Source organism: Geotrypetes seraphini, chromosome 9, assembly GCF_902459505.1.
Source record: "Geotrypetes seraphini chromosome 9, aGeoSer1.1, whole genome shotgun sequence".
In the NCBI taxonomy this organism is placed as follows: Eukaryota; Metazoa; Chordata; class Amphibia; order Gymnophiona; family Dermophiidae; genus Geotrypetes; species Geotrypetes seraphini.
The window spans coordinates 65231546-65252631 of record NC_047092.1 but is presented as its reverse complement, the minus strand read 5'-3'; the positions used below and the strand labels follow the sequence as shown (position 1 = coordinate 65252631).

Genomic DNA, 21086 nt, shown 5'->3' with positions numbered 1-21086 from the left:
ATATTCTGTACACCGTTTAGAAGTACGACAAGCGGTATTACAAATTTTAAATAAACTATATAAATACGCTTTATTATATATGTAAACTTGTAACCCTTTCTGAGCTCTTCTGGGAGGATGGCCTTTAAAACCAACTAACTAAGAGCTCCTTTTATTAATGTGCGCTAAGACTTAAAGCGCAGAATAGCACGTGCTATATTGCCGCGTGTGGTAGACAATGCCAGCATTAAACTGGCGTTAGTTCTAGAAGCTTAGCGTGCGGTAATTTCCTGCATGCGCTAACAACGCTAGCGCACCTTAGTAAAAGGAACCCTAAATATATGGATAAATTATTGGATATCTTGATACAGATTTTTTTTTTTTAAAGATGAGCCATATATCCCACTGCCACTGAAAATAAAGATACGTGGAGATCTTATCCATCTATCTTTATCTATGCTATTTCCGTAGGTGAGATAAACAGATTTATCCATATATATATAGGGGCAATTCTATAGCTATGTATCTGCATTTACATGACCCCCTATAAACATAAAAATTACAATACACTAGCACTTACCTGTAAAAGTGCTAACAGGGTGACTAAGTACTATTCTTAGGGGGTGGGGAAGAAGTGGCCTAGTGGTTAGAGCTATTGCCCCAGCACCCTGAGGTCATGAGTTCAATCATAGCCTGCCTTCCACCCCCCCCCCCCCCAGTGATCCTGGGCAAGCCACCTGACCCTCCATTGTCCCAGCCACCACAGTCAGACTGTGAGCTTGCTGGGACAGATAGGGAAAATACCTAAGAGAACCTAATTACTCGAATATAAACCAGGATTTTTGGCCCAAAAATGGGGGTTCTGATTTATATTTGGGCCAGCGCCCAGAACCCACCTTCCCCCTTCCAGACATATAGCAGGCCTACACTGGGCCACCAGGTTCTGCACCCTGTCCCCCCCCTCCCATGTCCATTGTACCTCTTCTGCCGCTATAATCCCTGGTGGTCCAGTGACGTAGCGGGCAGGAGTGAGCTTTCTGCGCTTCTGCCCCGCTGCTAATCCAGTCAGTTGCTGCTGCGAGTTCTGGCTTCAGCCACTGAGCAGTACCGAGCAGGAACGTGCTTTGGCGCTGCTACTTGGCGCTAAGCGGCTTCCTGAATGGCTACCATGAATTCTCCTGTGAAAAATTGGGGGTCTTGACTTATATTCAGATCAACTTATATTTGAGTATATACGTACCTTTCAATGTATTGTAAACCACTTCTTCATAAAATACCATTTCTTCATAAAATACCACTTCAATGTATTGTAAAACACTTCTTCATAAAAAGGCAGTTAATAAATCCCAGTAAATATATAAGTAGAATAGTAGATACATGTTTTGAAAAGGTTGCAAAATTAGAGTATTAGGAAGAGGAAGAGGAAGGGTATTGTGTTGGCAGTGGAGTAAAAACAGGTATTTCCTATTTCTCACTCACTACAAATACAATACCCTCCCCTAATGCTTCATTTGCTTATATGAGAGGGAATGGGAATAAAGGTGTGTTAAATGCATTGCATTCACTTTTTTCTCTTTCTAGAAACACATACTCCTCCCACTACCCTTTTGCTTTACAACTCTTTATAGCTTTGAAAGCAAACACAAGCACCTGTAAATTGGCTTGCACATTTGGACTGCATTAGCTGTATATAAATTTTCTGTAGTACATAATTTGAGGTTGAGGGGTGGTAGATTCAAGGGCAATGTTAGGAGGTTCTACTTTACGGAGAGGGTGGTGGAAGCCTGTAATGCGCTCCCGAGAGAGGTGGTGGAGAGGAAAACTGTGACTGAGTTCAAAGAAGTGTGGGATGAACATAGAGGATCTAGAATCAGAAAATAATATTAAATATTGAACTAAGACCAGAACTGGGCAGACTTGCACGGTCTGTGTCTATGTATGGCCATTTGGTGGGGGATGGGCTGGGGAGGGCTTCAGTGGCTGGGAGGGTGTAGATGGGCTGGAGTAGGTTTTAACGGAGATTTCGGCAGTTGGAACCCAAGCACAGTACCAGGTAGAGCTTTGGATTCTTGCCCAGAAATAGCTAAGAAAAAAAAATTAAAAAATTTAAATTGAATCAGGTTGGGCAGACTGGATGGCCCATTCGGGTCTTTATCTGCCGTCATCTACTATGTTACTATGTTACATTTGGTGCTGTTCTAATGAAGGCAGCGTAGCTTTTGAAAGCTAGTCGTAAAAGTATTGACAGTCCAGTAAAACGGTATGAACCAAACATGTTTTGGAATACTACTTTTCCAGTTTTACAGCAGCAGAGCATGTATACCTTAACAAAAATATGAATATTGGCATTTATACCTGCTCTGAGGTAGGCATAAGTATCAGCTAACTGCTCGTTTGAACCTAGACCCTCATTCATAAGAACATAAGAATAGCCTTACTGGGTCAGACCAATGGTCCATCAAGCCCAGTAGCCCGTTCTCACGGTGGCCAATCCAGGTCCCTAGTACCTGGCCAAAACCCAAAGAGTAGCAATATTCCACGCTACCGATCCAGGGCAAGCAGTGGTTTTCCCCATGTCTTTCTCAATTCATACTACTGTTGAGGGTGGGGGCAATTATGTTTATTTCTCTGGGGTTTGAACCCCTCACCACTCTTTAATTGTCTGTTCCTAAAATATAGCACTTACATGTGTAAGTGCAGACTCTGGTGTGGGTTATAAAATCAGCCTCTCCATGAGAAAGTGCTGGCATGCACATGCTGAAACCGCTGAGCGATGCCACTCTCTTTAAAACGTGTCTCATACAGAAATGACTGTTACCACTGAACCATTCAACATATTGGCATCTGCACATCAATACCTGTGAATCCTTATTCATCATATCCTTTTGCAAACTACAAAGGAAAGAGAGATTATTCAGATTTGGATGACATCTATTTTCTTATTTATTTTATATTCCATTCCCTCAAGGTAATAGATAGGGTGAATCACAGCAGAGCAAAATCAGTAATCCATGTTGTTAGACAAATGGCTAATGTATTGCTTTGTCTACAATGGCCAGGTTTACTAAAGCCCTCTATCATGTTGGCATGCAATAATATGTATTAACATGCTTTAATTACCTCAGGTCCTTTTGAAAATTACAGTATTTTCTTTTTTTATATAATTCTTTATTAATTTTTAAATAAATATAAAGTGCAATAGAATATACAAATAAATAGTACAATAAAACAGCACTTTTATCTAACAAAAATGATATAAGTATATTTCCACCCCTTCTCTCCCCCCCCCCCCCCCCCCCCCCCCCCCACCCTCCCTGGATGTATGTGAACCTCCTATTAGAAATCAAAGGCTTATACTATTGGTGAGTGGTTACAAAATTTGTTAATGGGCCCCAAATCTCATTAAGTTTTTACACTGACCAGTTAGTTCTGAATTCATATGTTCATATCGATAGAATAAGCACAGGGATTCCCACTAAAAGGTATGATTCAGTCTATCGCAATGCTTCTAATTTTTTGTGATCATCTGTATAGCAATCCCAGTCTATTCTTAGCTGCAGAAATTAGAGACTTGGGTTGTAATACAATTCCGAATAGTACAATATCATATGTCATTGAAATGGAAGTATCCAATATCCTATTAATTGTAACCCATATTCTAATAATGCACACAAATGAGGTCATCCACATTTTTGTAAATCTAGCCCTATGCGAACAATGCAATAACACTGCATTAACACTGCCCTTTTACCCCTGCAGTAAAAAGTGGCCTTAGTGTGTCAGGTGGGAGGTCACTTGGCTTTGGTGGCAGGAGGGAATAAGCATTTCTCCTGCTGCTGGGATGGGGTGCCAAGGGGGATCTGCATAGCAGTGGGAGGGAGTGGGCATCTCTCCCGCTGCAGTGTCAGGTGATTATGCAATGCAGGAGAAGTGGGCATCTCTTCTGCCAATCTTCAATTTGTTTTGGTTAAAAAAAATAATAATAATTTTGGGGGGGAGGGGGGTCTGAGCTGTCAAATCTTACTTTCATGTGAGTGCCAAAGCCAATCAGCACTCAGGCACTGATCAGAAAGTAAGATAACGATAGATCAGAAGTCAGCAAATTTTGGCTACAAATATAGCACGAAGTTAGAGAATCACTCAGCGATTATAGAGAATCGCTCGGTGTGATCATTTTAATATTAATGACCTTGTTGTACTACATTTGCATGCAGTATCGGAGACTGCTAGAAAACACATCGGTAAGCTGGTTTGATAATCCGCCACTAAAATACATGCACGCTAAACTGGATGGAACCAGTTTAGCATGCACGTTAAAGGCAGATTTTAGTTTTGAAAATCTTCCCCTTAGTGCTTTTTTTTCCATTGAAAAAGCAAACCAATAGGACATGGCTTAGTGCTTTTCTTAGTGTGAAGGCAAACCAAATAACACAAACAAACAAACATAAGAACATAAGAATTACTGCTGCTGGGTCAGACCAGTGGTCCATCGTGCCCAGCAGTCCACTCCCGCGGCGGCCGCCTGACAATGTCCATTTCCAAGCAATAAAGCAAAGCTAGCAAATAAAGAAAAAAAAATAATCAAGTGTAGAACAAAGAGCAGACCAAAAGAGTATATGGAGCAAAGAGTAATTTAATGTCACATGAGCCTGATTTTTGCCCGAGGGTTGTGTCAGAGGCAATACTGCAAATAAGATCATAATAAGATGTAATCCGCCTTGAACCGCATGGTAATGGCGGAATAGAAATCACTAATGTAATATAATGTAATAATAACTAAAATCAAACCAACATTTATAAACAATAAAATCAGATAGCAATACCTTAGGTTTTTTTCTCCAATGGGTGGAGTTTTTTCCTGGGTAAGTGCTGGCTGTAAGAGCAGCCGATGATTATAGCAGGTCAGCTGTATAGCTGAATACAGAGGCTCTGGCGTTCCTGGCCTGGCCTGTAGCTCTGAGGCTCATTTTGGATAAAAGGATTTTTTAACTTAGGTGAAGCCTACTCTCCCGAGTGTCTAAGTTATTTTGTCAGAGTAGATTTTTGATGTAATTTATTTAGCTGACATAAAGTTACTTTGTGTGTTGTGCATATAAAACAAGACTATGAATTGAAAAAGAGGCACTCAACTTATTTAAATATTAGAAAAAGAGGCAATAATATATCGCTGACCCCAGTATATATGATCTATACACCATATATCCTCATACCTCATTCACTCCAGTATTTTTAGAAACCATTCGATCCTCAGCAAGGCCACCTTCTGGAGAGTGAATTGGTGAGGGAGTGATAGCCTTGAGAAAACCGCTGGTAACACATGGGTGAAACATGTCGGTTATCTCCCCCTTTCTGCAAATTGAGACCAGAAGTTAAATTTAATAAAGCTAAGTAAATTACTTTTGGTTAGAAATTATAAATTATTCAAGATAAGAATGAAATGAAAATGGAAATTTTACAAATGAATTAAAGTATAAGTGATTCAATGACGAATTGAGATATAAAGCCGCCCACTATGAATATATATTGAGTGGGAAGGTGGCCTTGCTGAGGATCGAATGGTTTCTAAAAATACTGGAGTGAATGAGGTATGAGGATATATGGTGTACAGATCATATATACTGGGGTCAGCGATATAAAACAAGACTATACATAAAGGAAAGGTAAGCTAAATATGTCAATTGTAAGCAAAGTGCAGATGGACAAAAGTGTTAAAGAACTCAAGATGGCCAATGGACTAGCAAAAAGATAATTAGGGAAAAATGCAAGCTAAATTATACATTGCAAAGGAGTGCTTACCGTATTTTTCGCTCCATAAGAAGTACTTGACCATAAGACGCACCTTAGGTTTAGAGGAGGAAAAACCAAGGAAAAAATATTCTTAACCAAATTGTGCCTCTGAACCCAGCCCCTAGAAAAATAGACAAATATACTGCAGCAGACAGATTTTGATCACTAAATTGAAATCCTTCCTTTGTTGTCTGGTTACACTAGATAGTTCTTTCTTTCCTTATCTTTCTTTCCTTCCTTACTTCCTCAGGCCCAACAATTATCTCTTTCTATTCCCTCCCTCCTTCTTGCCTTCCTATGTCCCGAGTTCTTGCCCCTCACCCTCAATGCCATCCAGTCTTTGTCCTTCCTCCCTCCCGCACCGAAGCTTGCCTGCCTTCCTGGTCCACCAACAGGCACTTCCATTGTTTCAGAATAACCCCTCCCTCCCCTGGAACCAGACATTTTAGCAGGCGTCATAAGGAGCACATAAAACCCTTCATCAAACCCTGGTAAACCCCAACCTACCAACACCCCACTATCCCAAATAACCAGAGGCTCACCTCCCAGGCTGTGCCACACCAGTGCCACTAGCACACCCGCACCAAGCCACACACACACACACACCACTGAACACACATACCCATGAACTTGCCACAAGAATGGGCTTTCACGATCCTCGAGGCCACACCGCAGGAACTGGAGCACTGTCGAAGTCTCAGGAGCCCGAAGATCCCTCCGACCAAAATGAGAGTCCTGCACTCCTGGACCACAGCGCACTCAACGCGGACACCCGATGCTGCTGCTGACATGGCAAAGCAGCTGACTCCTGCTGCCGCAAATCCATGAAGGGCCGGTGGTGTACAATCGGGCTCACATGCGATTGGCTGGACTGGACCTTCTCTCCGACGTCAGAATTGACATTGGGGCAAGACTTGTGGGCCCGATTGCATGCTTCCTGCCCTTCTCTTCCTTTCCTGCCGCAGCAAGAGGTTAAGAGGGCGGCGACCAACACCAGAAGTGGCAGGGGGCACCAAGCAGCAGCAGAATGCCGGGGGGGGGGGGCGGAGGAGTATGCACCCTCTTTTCCATCCCCTTTTTGGGGGTGGAAAAGTGCATCTTATGGAATGAAAAATACGGTAATTAATTACAAGTGCTAAAAACACAGAACACATACCTAGAGAGGAAAATATATATATATATACAAATTTGAATTGATAAGCAATGGAAGCCCCTTGAACAAATGATGCGAGGGTCCACCTTGGGGATTAGCATCCAAGAAAAGGATTTGAGTGTCATCGTAGACAATATGATGAAATCTTCCGCCCAATGTGAGGCAGTGGCCAAAAAAACAAATAAGATGCTAGAAATTATTTAAAAAGGGATGGTTAACAAGACTAAGAATGTTATAATGCCCCTGTATCTCTCCATGGTGCGACCTCATCTGGAGTATTGTGTTCAATTCTGGTCTCCTTATCTCAAGAAAGATATAGTGGTGCTAGAAAAGGTTCAAAGAAGAGCAACCAAGATGGTAAAGGGGCTGGAACGCCTCTCGTATAAGGAAAGACTAAAATGATTAGGGCTCTTCATCTTGGAAAAGAGAAGGCTGAGGGGAGATATGATTGAAGTCTACAAAATCCTGAGTGGAGTAGAATGGGTACAAATGGATCGAATTTGCACTCCGTCAAAAATTATAAATTCTAGAGGACACTCGATGAAGTTACAGGGAAATACTTTAAAACCAATTTGAGGAATTTTTTTTTTTCACTCAGAGAATAGTTAAGCTCTGGAATGCGTTGCCAGAGGATGTGGTAAGAGCGGATAGTGTAGCTGGTTTTAAGAAAGGTTTGGATAAGTTGCTGGAGGAAAAGTCCATATTCTGTTATTGAGAAAGAAACGGGGGAAGCCACTGCTTGCCCGGTATTGGTAGCATGGAATAGCGCTACACCTTGGGTTTTGGCCAGGTACTAGTGACCTGGATTGGCCACCGTGAGAACGGGTTACTGGCCATATAGACCATTGGTCTGAACCAGTAAGGCTATTCTTATGTTCCTATGTACATACCCAGAATATACAAACATAAAAAATATACTTCTTACTAGTACAAAAATTCAGCAGCAGTCTAAAAATATAAATCACAAAGGGGTCTTTTACTAAGGAGCGCTAAAATGGCTAGAGCGCATTAGTGAAAGTCCCCAAAGTGATTGCCAAAAGCACAACTCTCTTGTACCAAAAAACAAGATAAATCACATTTAAACACAGAGTCCTTCTTGAATGTTCCTTTAATCCACTTCTTACATATCACCATTGTGCCTCAAAGAGGAAGTTTATACAGCCAATACTAATTTACTTCTCTTGTAAACACGGAAGAGTATACTTCTTACTGGTACAAGTTTCAAGTTTTATATATATTTGATTGATCGCTTTATCGGTTTCAAAGCGATTAACACATGATTAAAATTACAATATAAAAGAAGTTTTAAAAATAATTTAAAACAAACAAGACATGGACAGTTACGAGATAAACTGGAAACATTAGGATAAGTAGGGGGAGAAATTACAATATATTTGAGCAGAGTGGGAAACAAATAAAGGAAAACACATATGGGTGGGATAAGAGGGGGGATAATTGAAAAAATGTTATAGAAAAGAGAAAAGAATTGGTTCCAAGACTTGTAAAAATATATTAAATGAGACCAAATAGTATTAAATAATAAAGGCGTCATTAAATAAAAAAGTTTTTAGTTTACTTTTAAATTTTTCTAAGTTAAGTTCTTCACGTAGATAATTGGGGAGAGAATTCCAGGTTTGGGGAGCTGTGACTGAGAAGATATACTGTCGACGCGTATTGATTATTTTTAGCGAGGGAATTGTTAATAAGTGCTGTTCATCTGATCTTAAAGTTCTATTAGAGGAATAAGGGTACAAACATTTAACAGAGTCAATCAACCCCCTTTCTCTTTCTATCTAGTATCTTCCTCTCTCTCACATCTCTCTCCTGTCTCATCCCTCTTGTATACAGCTTCTCCTCCCCTACTATCAATATTTCCCTCCTCTTTGTATCTCTTTCCTTCCAGACAACGTCTGCCCCCTCTCTTCGCCTCATCTTTCCATTCAGCATCTCCCCTTGTGCTTTTCCCTTCCATCATCTCCCTCCTTTATCTCCCCATCTGTCCTCCCTGCTTCTATTCATCATCTGCCTCTCCCTTTTTCCCCTTCCATCCATATCTTCATCTTGTTTGTCTCCCATCCAGTGTCAGCCTCCATCTTGTTTGTCTCCTATCCAGTGTAAGCCACCTCTCTTTCTCCCCCCCTTTCCATGCAGTGTTTGTCCCCTCTCTTCTTTCCATCCAACATCTCCCCTTTCAATCCCCCCTTTTTTTACCTCTGACTCTTCCCCACACCATCTGCCCTCTTTCTCTCCCCTCTTCCATCCAGCATCTGTCCTCTCTCTTACCTTTTCTATAAAACATACCCCCTCCTTCCCTTTCTATCCAGTCTCTTCCTCTCTCTCACCTCCTCTACCTTTCATCATATCTCTCTCCTCTCTCTTCTTTACCCTGGCTGCTGCTTCTTATGCCATCCCCTCCACTCTCCCATGACTACCCCAGCCAATGCTGCTGCCTCTCTAAATGAGCAGCATCAGCGGCAAAACAGTCCACCTCATTCTCCTGCTGGGCTCTATTCATAGCCTCAGTCTGCCCAGCTGCCGGTCACGTACCTCTGATGTCCTCTTCGATTCCAGGGCAGAGCCAGCCACTGATCAGACTGAGGCTGCAAGTGCGGACTGCTGTTTTGCCATTGCCTCTGCTCATTTAGGGAAGCAGTAGCAGTGGCCAGGATTGCAGCAAGGAAGTGTAGTTTAGAGGGAGTACAGTCTCCCCATTGCTGCAGGAATACCGCAAGAATAGTTCCATTCCTGCGCCATTACCAAAGAAACGGCCCACCATTCCTGTGGCATTCCCAGGGGATTTTTGGTCACTATCCCTACTACTGCAGTATCGGTGCTGTAACCATTTTATTACCACGGTAGTGGTTCCCATGTAATTCTAATTTTTACATCGGGGTAAAATGGCCAATTATACTATTTTCATCATTAATGGCCATGCACTAATTTTCCCATTAGCATGTGAGCCCCTACTGCTATCTATTTTGTAGATGGTAAGGGCTCACTAGCTAACCATGCACTAATCAGCTAGTGCATGATAATGTAGCTGTGCTAATTAGCACAGAGCACACCTACTTTAAGCCAGACCTACCCCCAGCACTAAAAAATAAATTTTATTATTTAGTGTATGGGTAGCATGCACCAATTCCAAAATTACCACAGAACACTTGAGTGTTCCCCCCAGTAAGGCATTTTTAGCTGTGGTAAACACGTGTTAGTCAGGGGTGGACAACGAGGGCCGCAATCCAGTCGGGTTTTCAGGATTTCCCCAATGAATATGCACGAGATCTATATGCATACAATGGAGGCAGTGCATGCAAATGGATCTCATGCATATTCAGTGAGCAAATCTTGAAAACCCAACTGGTCTGCGGCCCTCGTTGCCCATCCCTGTGTTAGTGCTTATCACAGCTTAGTATAAGATCCTTCTGTTTGCTGTTATTTACCATATACCATACCATTGATCTTTAAGTCATTTATAATATTGCAGATAAGTCTGCATTGTTCGCTGTTACATGAGGTTATTATGGCCATATGCAAACTGTTTACTGTTGTAAAAACTTACCTTCTTTATGCAACTTGTATGCAGCTGTCCCGAGCAGAGCAAAGAATGACTAGGTTGGATCAGTGCTATTGTGAGAGGTCGTGCACCCTGAAGGGCATCACCTACAGAGAATTTCAGTCCTGGACAGATGGCTGTAAGAACTGCACATGCATGGTATGGCTATGAGTTCCAAAATGCAAGAATAATTCTTAACATTGTCCTCAATAGGGGTGCACAAGTCAAAATTTTGTATTCTGTTTTGCTTCCTGTGTCATTTATGGGAATTTGTATTTTGTTAAATTTTTAGAAATCATTTTAGGGGCAATATCATTAATAGTGCATGCCATTATTTTAGACAGTGTACCCTATTCTCCAACAGTGCACATTCTGATAAATAAGCTACATTATTGCATAATAGGACAAACTATTTAAAGAAAAGTGCCAGGGCAGGATTAAGGCATAGGCAAATTAGACACATTCTTAGGGCCCAAGGAGCCATGGAGGCAGCCCGGGTAGCTCCTGCCTTCGGCAGCAAACCCAGAAATTCAGTGCTGGGCTGTATCCGGTGACTAGCAATGAATTTCTGGGCTATTTTCAACCACATTTGACATAGCCAGTCGAGCCAGTATTAGATCTTCTGTTTAGGTGGAACTATCTGGCTGCTAAACTTAGCCATTAAGCCAATGCATATTGGCACTGGTCAGCCGTGTTGCTGGCTGTCTCCTGCTGAATATTAGTGGTTAGCTGACTTAGTTCTATTTAACCAGCCAGAAGCCATTCCTGGCAGGCTAAATAGCACTGAATATTGGGCGGAAAATGTCTAGAAGAGGCTCTTTCAGATTTATTTTTTTTTAGGTCCCAAATTTTATTGAAATTTTATATAGTAACATACAAAAAAGCAGGAGAAACATATTAAACAAATTGCTCATAAAACTCCTGGCCCGTATGGCTACACTGCAGAACTTTTTAAAGTCCTCTCATCAGAACTGGTACTCATCCTAAAACAATTATTTGCATACTTATTCTCACATCCTGAAGATCAAGGCTGTTTCATGGAAGCCCACATTATAGTTCTACCCAAACCAGATAGAGATGAAACTAATGTGGCAAATTATAGACCCATCTCCCCCTTAAACACTGATTGTAAGATACTATCTAAAATTTTAGCTTTTCGACTGGATAAGATATTAGGCATCCTAATTCATCTGGATCAAGTAGGGTTCATGAAAAACAATTTCATAGGTGATAATGCACGAACCTTTCACTCCTTAATAGATGTCACGTGTTCCTCGTCACTTCTAATGGTAGCGATTTCACTTGACACCAAAAAGGCATTGGACATGGTAGAATGACCCCATCTTGTTGATACCCTGCAATGGTTTGATTGTGGAAATGGGTTTGTAAAGTGGGTACAGCTGTTGTACACCAAACCATCCTTCAGGCTATGTATCAATGATTCTTTATCTACTCCTATTCTTCTCCATAGAGGCACCCGACAGGGCTGTCCCTTGTTACTCCTCCTTTTCAATATTGCTCTGGAACCTCTTCGTATAGCGATCATCCTGATATTTTTGGTATTCCTATAGGGCCTGACCGATTTAAAACCCTAGCCTATGCAGATGATCTCCTAATATTCCTTTCTAATCCTTCATCTTCCATTCCGATCTTACTCCAAGTAGTATCTCAATTCTCCAACTGTGCTGGATATCGCATAAATTGGGATAGGTCTGAAATTTTACCCTTAAATGATCATACTGCTGTCTCTGATTGTGGTTCTATTAATTTTCGCTGGTCTCATTCCTCATTGAAATATTTAGGTGTTCTTTTTCATCGAGATAAGGATATTATGGTGTCCCTTAACCTTTCTGCCATTTCTTCCAAAGTTGAGACACTACTAAAATGCTGGTCTCCCTTATCATTATCTTGATGGGATTCTATTGAGGCAATTAAGATGACCATCACCCCAATTATTAATTATTACTTATCCATGTTATCAAAATTAGCGCCATGTGACTTTTATAAATCTATTGAAAGTAAGCTTATGGACTACCTCTGGTGCAAGAAAACCCCCCAGGATTGCTATTAAAATATTAAAATCTTCAAATTAAATGGTTGACTAGGTTTTCCAGACTTTTTCCTATATCACATAGCTTCACTTCTCAGATACATCTCCTTTTGGGTACAAGAAGCAGTCCTCTTAGACCGTCAATCTGTATGGCTTGCTATAGAACAGTTCTTAGTCTCTCCTATCCCACTCTCATGTTTACCATATGCTCCCCTACATATAATTCTTGATACATCCACTACTATTATTGCCACATTCATGCGATTCAACATTTTGATTCAATTCCTCATCAAAATAGATGGTACACCACATCATCTCCCCTTTGGTATAATTATCAACTCCAAATTGATGATCAACAATTCATTGGTGTTCTTGGATGAACAGAGGCATTTGGTTGTTGGACCAGGTTCTTGACAACAATACCCTCTTGTCCTTTTCTCAGATTATAAATAAGTTTGCTATTCCCGCGCCAGAATTTTTTCACTGGCTACAACTATCTCACTGCATTAAGAAATGCTCACCTTCCTTCTCCGAATATCCTAATTCATCTGCTTTTCTCTCATTTTCTCATTTAGGATTCATTCTAGGACACTCCACATCCATTTTCTATAAAGAATTGCACTACAAACTCTATCCCAGGTCTAAAAGATCCACAGACGTATGGTCCAATGAGATGTCTTGGACAGGTTCCTCAAAGGACTGGGAGACATACTTTACCAAGATTCTTTATCCACCGCATCTTCTAGTGTCTCCCAGTCTTTATACTTTTTATCATATAAAGCTTTCTGGACCCTGAATAAGATGTTCCGAGCAGGCCTCCTAGATCTAATCTCTGCTGGAACTGTCACTCGGATTTGGGAGACTTACATCGCGTGATTTTTGCTTGCCCTAATATTGCTACCTTTTGGTCTCAAGTGGGGCATATCATCAAACAGATTCTCCCATTACAATCTGAACTCAACACTGATATACTAATTTTCAGAACTCTCGCAATTGGAGATTCTCTATCCAATTGGCAGAAATCCTTACTTAATATCCTACTAGCAATTACCATTCAAATGATTCTTCATAATTGGAAGTCCGCAGATCTACAGAACACCACATTTTTGTGGAATACAGACCTCATGATACACTTATATGAATCCAAAGCAGTGAAATTCTCCAACAGACAAACCGTAGTCACTAAAATATGGGCCCCCCCATAGTGAGCTTCACTCAACAACCAATGGCATTTCCACTATAATTCACTGCAGTATTAATGCGTACTGAAATACATTAAATTATGTAGATTTTCAACATTTTACAATTTTCTGGTGAATATCCGCCTTACACATTCTGTGCTTATTTTTTGGTGATTGGTCTAGTACCCCTTCCTCCCTCTCCAGATTCCACTTTTGACTATTACGGAATTGTCTTGTGTGATTACATACTTTCATAATATCTGCATGTTTTTTTAAATTTTGTACTGTATCACTATGTGCTCATGCTTTGGCAGATGCTGTATCTGTTCTGTTTTATTTGACTAAAAATTTCAATAAACATATTTGAAATCAAACAAATTGCTCATAACACTATTAACACAAAGCTTAGGATATTAAAAGACGAAATCCTTGAAATGAAACTCCCTCCTCCCTTCCATCCCATTTGCAGAGGGTGAAAAACCGACAACCATCCATATCTATATGCATACATCTCCATTCTTTCACTATAATTCAACTATTATCTGCAAACTCTTGTATAGGCGCCCATAATGATCTAAATTTGGCCCCTTTACCTCTCTTCTCCATTATGACCACCTATTTCCCAACTAAACACACTGAATTTCACTAAAATTGGAAAGATAACAAGGATACATTTTTCCAGGTTTTCAAAAAGGTTTGGATTGCTACAGCAGTAAGTATAGCTACCAGTCTTTTACGAATATTAGTGATATCAACAGAAGCAGAGAGGTTAAAGATCATGCTAGCATATGTTAAGGGAACATCTATATTTATAGGCTCTCTCAGATGTGATTTAGTAGTATCCAAGGCAGATTTTTGTCCCAGAAAGCAGCGGCTGGCAAAAAAGCATGAGTTTGGGGAGATGGGGAAAGGGGGCAACCACCTCTGCTCTCACAAATCTTTGCATTCTCCTTACCCCCGGGGCATTGTCCTCCAGTGTGATGGAGAAGTCTGAGCAGAACTTCTTATTTGCCACTTCTTCCTATCACAATTTTCCTCTGCAGTCAAGATCACATGGGATCCCAAATATATTAACCCTTTGTAGGACACAATGTGTGTTCTCACTTGTCTAGGATCGGCCAAGGGGTAATTCTATCTTGAATAGTGCTTATTATAAAAGACACAGAAGAAAATCTAAGATTTCTGTTTTTCCCTGTCATTTGAAGTTTAAAATAACGTTAAGCATAGAAACATAGAGGTTCATTTTCAAAGCACTTAACACACGAATTACCATAGAAACGCCATCCTGTTTATATCTTTTTGAAAATGGGGTTTCCAGAACTGTAAACAATATTCTAAATGAGGTCTCACTAGAGTCTTATACAGGGGCATCAATACCTCCTTTTTCCTACTGGCCATTCCTCTCCCTATGCACCCAAGCATCCTTCTAGCTTTCGTCGTCGCCTTTTCAACTTGTTTGGCTACATTAAGGTATCACATACTATCACATCCTAGTCCTGCTCCTCTTTAATGCACAAAAGTTCTTCAGCCCTAAACTGTACTGTTCCCTTGGGTTTCTGCAGTCCAAATGCATGACCTTGCATTTCTTAGCATTAAATCTTAGCTGCCAAATTGCAGACCATTCTTCATGCTTTGCTAGGTCCTTCCTCATATTACTACACCATTAGGGGTGTCAACTCTATTGCAAATTTTGGTATCATCCACAAAGAAGCAAATCTTATCAGTCAGCCTTTCAGCAATATTGTATATAAAAATGAAAAAAAATAACAGGCCCAATAGCCGAATTTTGAGATACACCACTGGTAACATCCTTACCCTCAGAGCGTTCTCCATTGACCACTACCTTCTGTCGCCTTCCACTGAACCAGTTCCTGACCAGGAGCCAGATGCACTAAAGTCAGCGATCCTCTAACAATTGTCACTAAACCAGTTTTGACTGGTTTAGCGATGATTGCCTTTACCGACCTGATGCAGAAAATGACTCACTGCATAGTTTTCTGCATGATCACTTATTCTCTGAACCAACCATGCAAATAAACTCATTAATACTGAAATGCCTTGTAAACTAGCAGAGCGATTTATGCTCTAACATGGATTCCCAATGCACAAAAAAAGTGATCGCTTTTAGCAATCCAAAAAAAGTGACTAGTCAAGACCAGTTGCTTACCTATCTAACCATAGTTTAGCCCTTTTTTAATGGGCACAGATGAACACTCCCTCCCGCCATGCCGACTCCACCCCACCCCCCCACTCCCGTGCACAAGAAAATTGTCAGGAGGGTTGCCCACTCCCTCTTGCTAATAGAGGCTGCCCCTGAACCATCCCCTCCCCTACCCCCCATAAATGCAGGAGGGATGCCTACTCCCTCTTGGCCCTGGATGCTCCTCCTGAACCCCACCTCCCCGGTACCTTTTTCTGAAGTTGGAAGTAGGAGAGAAGCATGGTCCCTTTACCTTCAAGGCCCGCCAATCCAAAATGGTATGCCTTCCCTTCTCGGTGCATCATGTGATGCATAGGGAGGGGCCCAAGGCCCTGATTAGGTCAGACGCCTAAGACCCCTCCTAAGGGAAGGGGCCTTAGGCATCTAAGTCAATCATGGCCTTAGGTTCCTCCTGTGCATCACACGGGATACAGAAGGAGGAACTAAAGGCCTTAATTGGCTCAGAAACCTAAGGCCCCCTTGGAAGGGGCCTTGGGCCCCTCCCTGTGCATCACATGATGCACCAAGGAGGGCATCCCTCCTATCTATTTTCTCTTGTGTGGGGGAGGGAGATCACATGGCAGGAGGGAAGTGGATATCCTTTCTGCCTATTTTCTCTCATGGAGGGGGTGTCGCCATGGCAGGAAGGAGTGGAATCCCTCCTGCCAATTTTCGCTGACACGTGGGGGGGAGGAGTATCATTGCCCGGTGCTGGTTCATCAGGAAGACGTTTGAGAAGTACGTCACTGGCTTGAGGGGGGGGGGGGGGATTTTTTTAAAATGGGGCACAGACACTGTGCATGTGTAACACACACACATCTGTGCCCATAAAAAAAGGTTTCCTGCCCCGAACAATTGAGTGGCAGGAGACTGATTTGCGGCTTTCTCTGCCTTTCAGCTGTTTGGGCTTCCCTGTCAGCTCTGCACATGTGTGAGAGTCGCTCTCACAGTGATCAATTGGATGGGAGAGTCGGGGATTATGACAAACCTCCACATGAATCATTTGCATGCAAATTTTTTAGTGCATCAATAGCTCTGCAATATTCTGTTTTAAAAGTATTTACATTAATTTACTTACCACAGAAATCAGACTTACCAGTCTGTAGTTCCCTACTTCTTCCTTAATTCCACAAGACAAATGTTGTTGCAAATGAATTGCATGTCCATAGTAGAGAATGACACGGGGAAAAAATTTGTCCCCATCCCCGCGACCACCGTCCCTGTCACCGCCCCGTCCCCGCGACCACTGTCCCCATGACTACTATCCCTGCAGCATCCATGCAAGCCTCAGTACTACAATATTTAGCTTATTCCTTCCTTATAAATCAAAGTTCTGGCTACTAAACTAGAAAAAGAGATGTTCAACTGGCAGGGCTTTATTTATAAATTTTTATCAACACAACTAATATACTACTTTATCCTAAAGCAAAAATTAATTAAATAAATAGAATTTTTTTTTTCTATCTTTGTTGTCTGGTTTCTGCTTTCCTCATCTTCTCATTCAATTCCTTCCATCCACTGTCTGTCTTCCCTTCCAGCGTCTTCTTCCCACTCTCTGTTCCCCATTTCCCTTCAGTGTCTTCTCCCCACACTCTCTTTCCCATTGCCTTTCAGCGTCTTCTCCCCACTCTGCTTCCCCATTTCCCTTCGGCATCTTCTCCCCACTCTCTCTGCTCCATTTCACTTCAGTGTCTTCTCCCCACCCTGTCTTCCCCATTTCATTTCAACGTCTTCTCCTCACTCTCTTCCCCATTTCCCTTCAGCGTCTATTGCTCTCCACCCCCCTTCTGTATCTGTTCCTTTCCTTTCCACCACCACCCTTCCCTCTCGCCACCTCACCGCCCTTCAGCACCTCTCGAGCGGTCCAAGCATCTCCCTCCCTCCCCCTTACCTTCATGGCATGTTTTGTTTAGAGAGCAACTTGCTGAAGCCTCCGGAATCTGCCTGCAGTCACGTGCATCTGTGGGCAGAAGCTTCTCCTCTGACACAACTTCCGGTAAAGTAAGGGGGAGGAAGGGAGATACAGAAGAAAGATTCGGCCGGTAAGGAAGGAGGGGACCATGCACGATCGGTAACCACGTGTGTTCCCTCCCTTAACTGCGGTAACAAGACCATTCACCGCTCCACAGGGTGGTGGATGGCCTTGTCCCCGTATCTGCAGTGAGCACTTTTCCCCCCCTCACTGTTTCGGCGTGTCACCCACGGCTAGCCGCGGGTAACAGCCACCATGTCATTTTCTAGTCCATAGTACTCATTCATGTACAGTGATCTTCTTCCTGAAACTTCCAACCACATTTAAATCTAATTGTTCAAATAGTGAATAGCGAATAATGCATTTTACTTAATACTTTACTAATCCCAGTATTGTGTCCTACTGATTTTGTGTCTTTAATGCATTAAAGGTTTCTATTAAATTAAGTGCATGTGGCATATTGCTTTCGGATTATCACTGTCCGTAGCCATGGATAACTTAATACTGTAGACTAATTATCCAAGTGTAATTTTCTTACCACCCATGGTCAAGGTCAAATTTCTTTTAATTAATTAAAACTGGGGAAAATAGGATCTGATTTTCTTTGTCTGAAGACTTGAAAGAAGACAGGCATATAACAATCCCATATAAACACTGGAGCTTTTGTTTTCATAAGCCCTATATTATTCAATTATATTCTATCAGGGACTAAATGCACACACATTAATATGTCTTAATGTCCATTTTTATTGTGTGATACATGATGCTAAGGTGCATGTTTTAGATGTGCATAACACAAAATTTAGACATGTGTAAATTCCAATTTTATAATAATAGGATATACACATTTAAATCTCAAAAATACGCACATGTCAAAGTGGTGCAATCTATGTGTGTTCGGGATGGGACTAGGAAGGGGACAAAAATTAAACATGCATTTCTCATTTCAGAAGGGAATACATGTTTATGTCTTTAGAAAAAAGAGAATTTGAGTCTATACCTGCTCCTCAGATCATCTAGGTTTCATGTAATGCTCCACTGGAGGAACTATTTATTTATTTATTTATTTACAGGATTTCTAATCCACTGTATCTACAATTCTGGGCAGAGTATACCAAAAATCTACAATCTTATATCATAAAACAAACACACAGAGGGGCATAATAAAAAAAAAACATCTAAGACCCCTTTTGGCCTAAGTCCTTAAACGTTCAAAGCAGAAGCAGGGAAAATGTCCATAGCCAAAACAAACGACCTTGTTTTGATTATGGCCTGCCTCTACTAAACGCCCAGATCACCACTACGTCTAAAAGTACACCACCAGGACGTCTACACTTTTTGGCCATAATGAACCAAAAAAACGCCTAAGCCCCAAACGTCCAACAGAAGGGCTTTTAGGCGAAGGAGGAGTCAGTCCTTCGCATAAAAGCTGGATTCTGTAACCGGTGTCTGTCAAAAACAACACCGGTTACAGAACCCCCCCCTCCCACAACGATCCAGGCAGGAGGGTGCCCAAGCCCTCTTGCCATGTCGAACCGCGACAGCCTCCTCCCCCCCCCCCGACAACATTGGGGCAAGAGGGAGTTTAAGCCCTCTTGCCCCGTCCAACCGCACCCCCCCCCCCGACAACATCGGGGCAAGAGGGAGCCCAAGCCCTCTTGCCCCGCCGACTCCCTGACTCCACGACGATATCAGGGCAAGAGGGAGCCCAAGCCCTCTTGCCCCGCCGATTAACATCGGGCCAGGAGAGAGCCCAAGCTCTCCTGGCCCCAGCGACCCCCCCCCCCCCATGACTGGATTGGGCCAGGAGGGAGCCCAAGCCCTCTTGGCCCCGGCGACCACCCCCCCGTGACTGGATTGGGCCAGGAGGGATCCCAGGCCCTCCTGCCCTCGACGCAACCCCCCTCCCCCAACGACTGCCCCCCCAGAATCCCCAATTGCCCCCCCCCCCCGCCGACCCGTGACCCCCCGGCCGACCCCACGACCCCCCACCCCCACCCCCCTTCCCCGTACCTTTTAAAGTTGGCCGGCCGGACGGGTGCCTAATCCCACACCAAACAAATAGTGGGCTCTGTGTCAGTGTTAGAAACATAGGCATGTATGTTTCTAAAATGGCTAAAAACAACTCGGAAATGTGAAAAGCCAATAATATTGAAATAAACACTTTCACCAATGCAATAGAATGGAATGTCACAAAGATCAGTGCTGCTGCAGTTTCAATATAGGGAGTGTCAAATGACTGGAGGAAAAAGCCTCAGATTAGAACCCTTCCACCACCACAATGGTGGTCCAAGGTGGTCAGGCGAACACCTCACTGGCAAAAAACCTCCAGACCTCCAGATGCGGTTTGCGTCCAGCTTAAAGTGTGATCGGATTGTTCTACACCCTGAGGCAGCAGATATGTGAAACGCTGGCCATCGTTGGTGTACCGATCGAAAATAGATAAGTGGATTTTTCCTCTATCTTTTGCACAACAGCCCTGCTTCAAGTTTACTATTATTGGGAGTTAGTCTGGAGTTTTTTTTGCCAGTGAGGTGTTCGCCTGACCACCTTGGACCACCATTGTGGTGGTGGAAGGGTTCTAATCTGAGGCTTTTTCCTCCAGTCATTTGACACTCCCTATATTGAAACTGCAGCAGCACTGATCTTTGTGACATTCCATTCTATTGCATTGGTGAAAGTGTTTATTTCAATGTTTCTAAAATGGCTGACATATGAGGGTGGTTTAAAAAGTTTGGTAGAAAAACAAGTTAAAGTCTCCAGTGAGTTTCCAGTCGTAGGAAAAATAGCTTACGATAAAACTGAAAACTCACTAGACTGACAGGCTCAAAATAAAAAAGAGACATCCAAAAAGCATCTTAAATCGGCACTTGGAAGTCCTTATTGCCAGGACGTCCAAATCCTGATAATTGAAACCGCATTTCTGGACATCTAGCGAGGTGTCCCAGCCTCTGTGCATCCAGACCACAAGGTGGGCATGTTGTAGGCATGTAATAAGCAGACTTTGGGCATGCCTAAAGGCAGATTAGACTTGGATGTCTTGCAGCGATAATCAAACGTTTTGCAAGACATCCTGGATGGAACTTACACGTTTGGAATTAGACCTGCATGCATCAAGGTAAGACATCCCCACACTCCCCCAGTGCTCACTGACTCACTTCCACCGCACAAAAATAAGAACAAAAATGTTTTTCTGATCGAAAATGGGATA

The 21086-nt window shown here is 42.3% G+C and overlaps 1 protein-coding gene across 2 annotated transcripts in view; it reads left to right on the top strand.

Moving 5' to 3' along the window:
• NELL2 (neural EGFL like 2) overlaps positions 1-21086 on the top strand; it is a 648388-nt gene that overhangs the window by 305745 nt on the left and 321557 nt on the right. For both annotated transcript variants that reach the window (XM_033959423.1, XM_033959422.1), the window contains one exon: positions 10503-10631. In XM_033959423.1, the coding sequence (XP_033815314.1) occupies positions 10503-10631 (129 nt within the window). The remainder of the gene's footprint in view (positions 1-10502; positions 10632-21086) is intronic.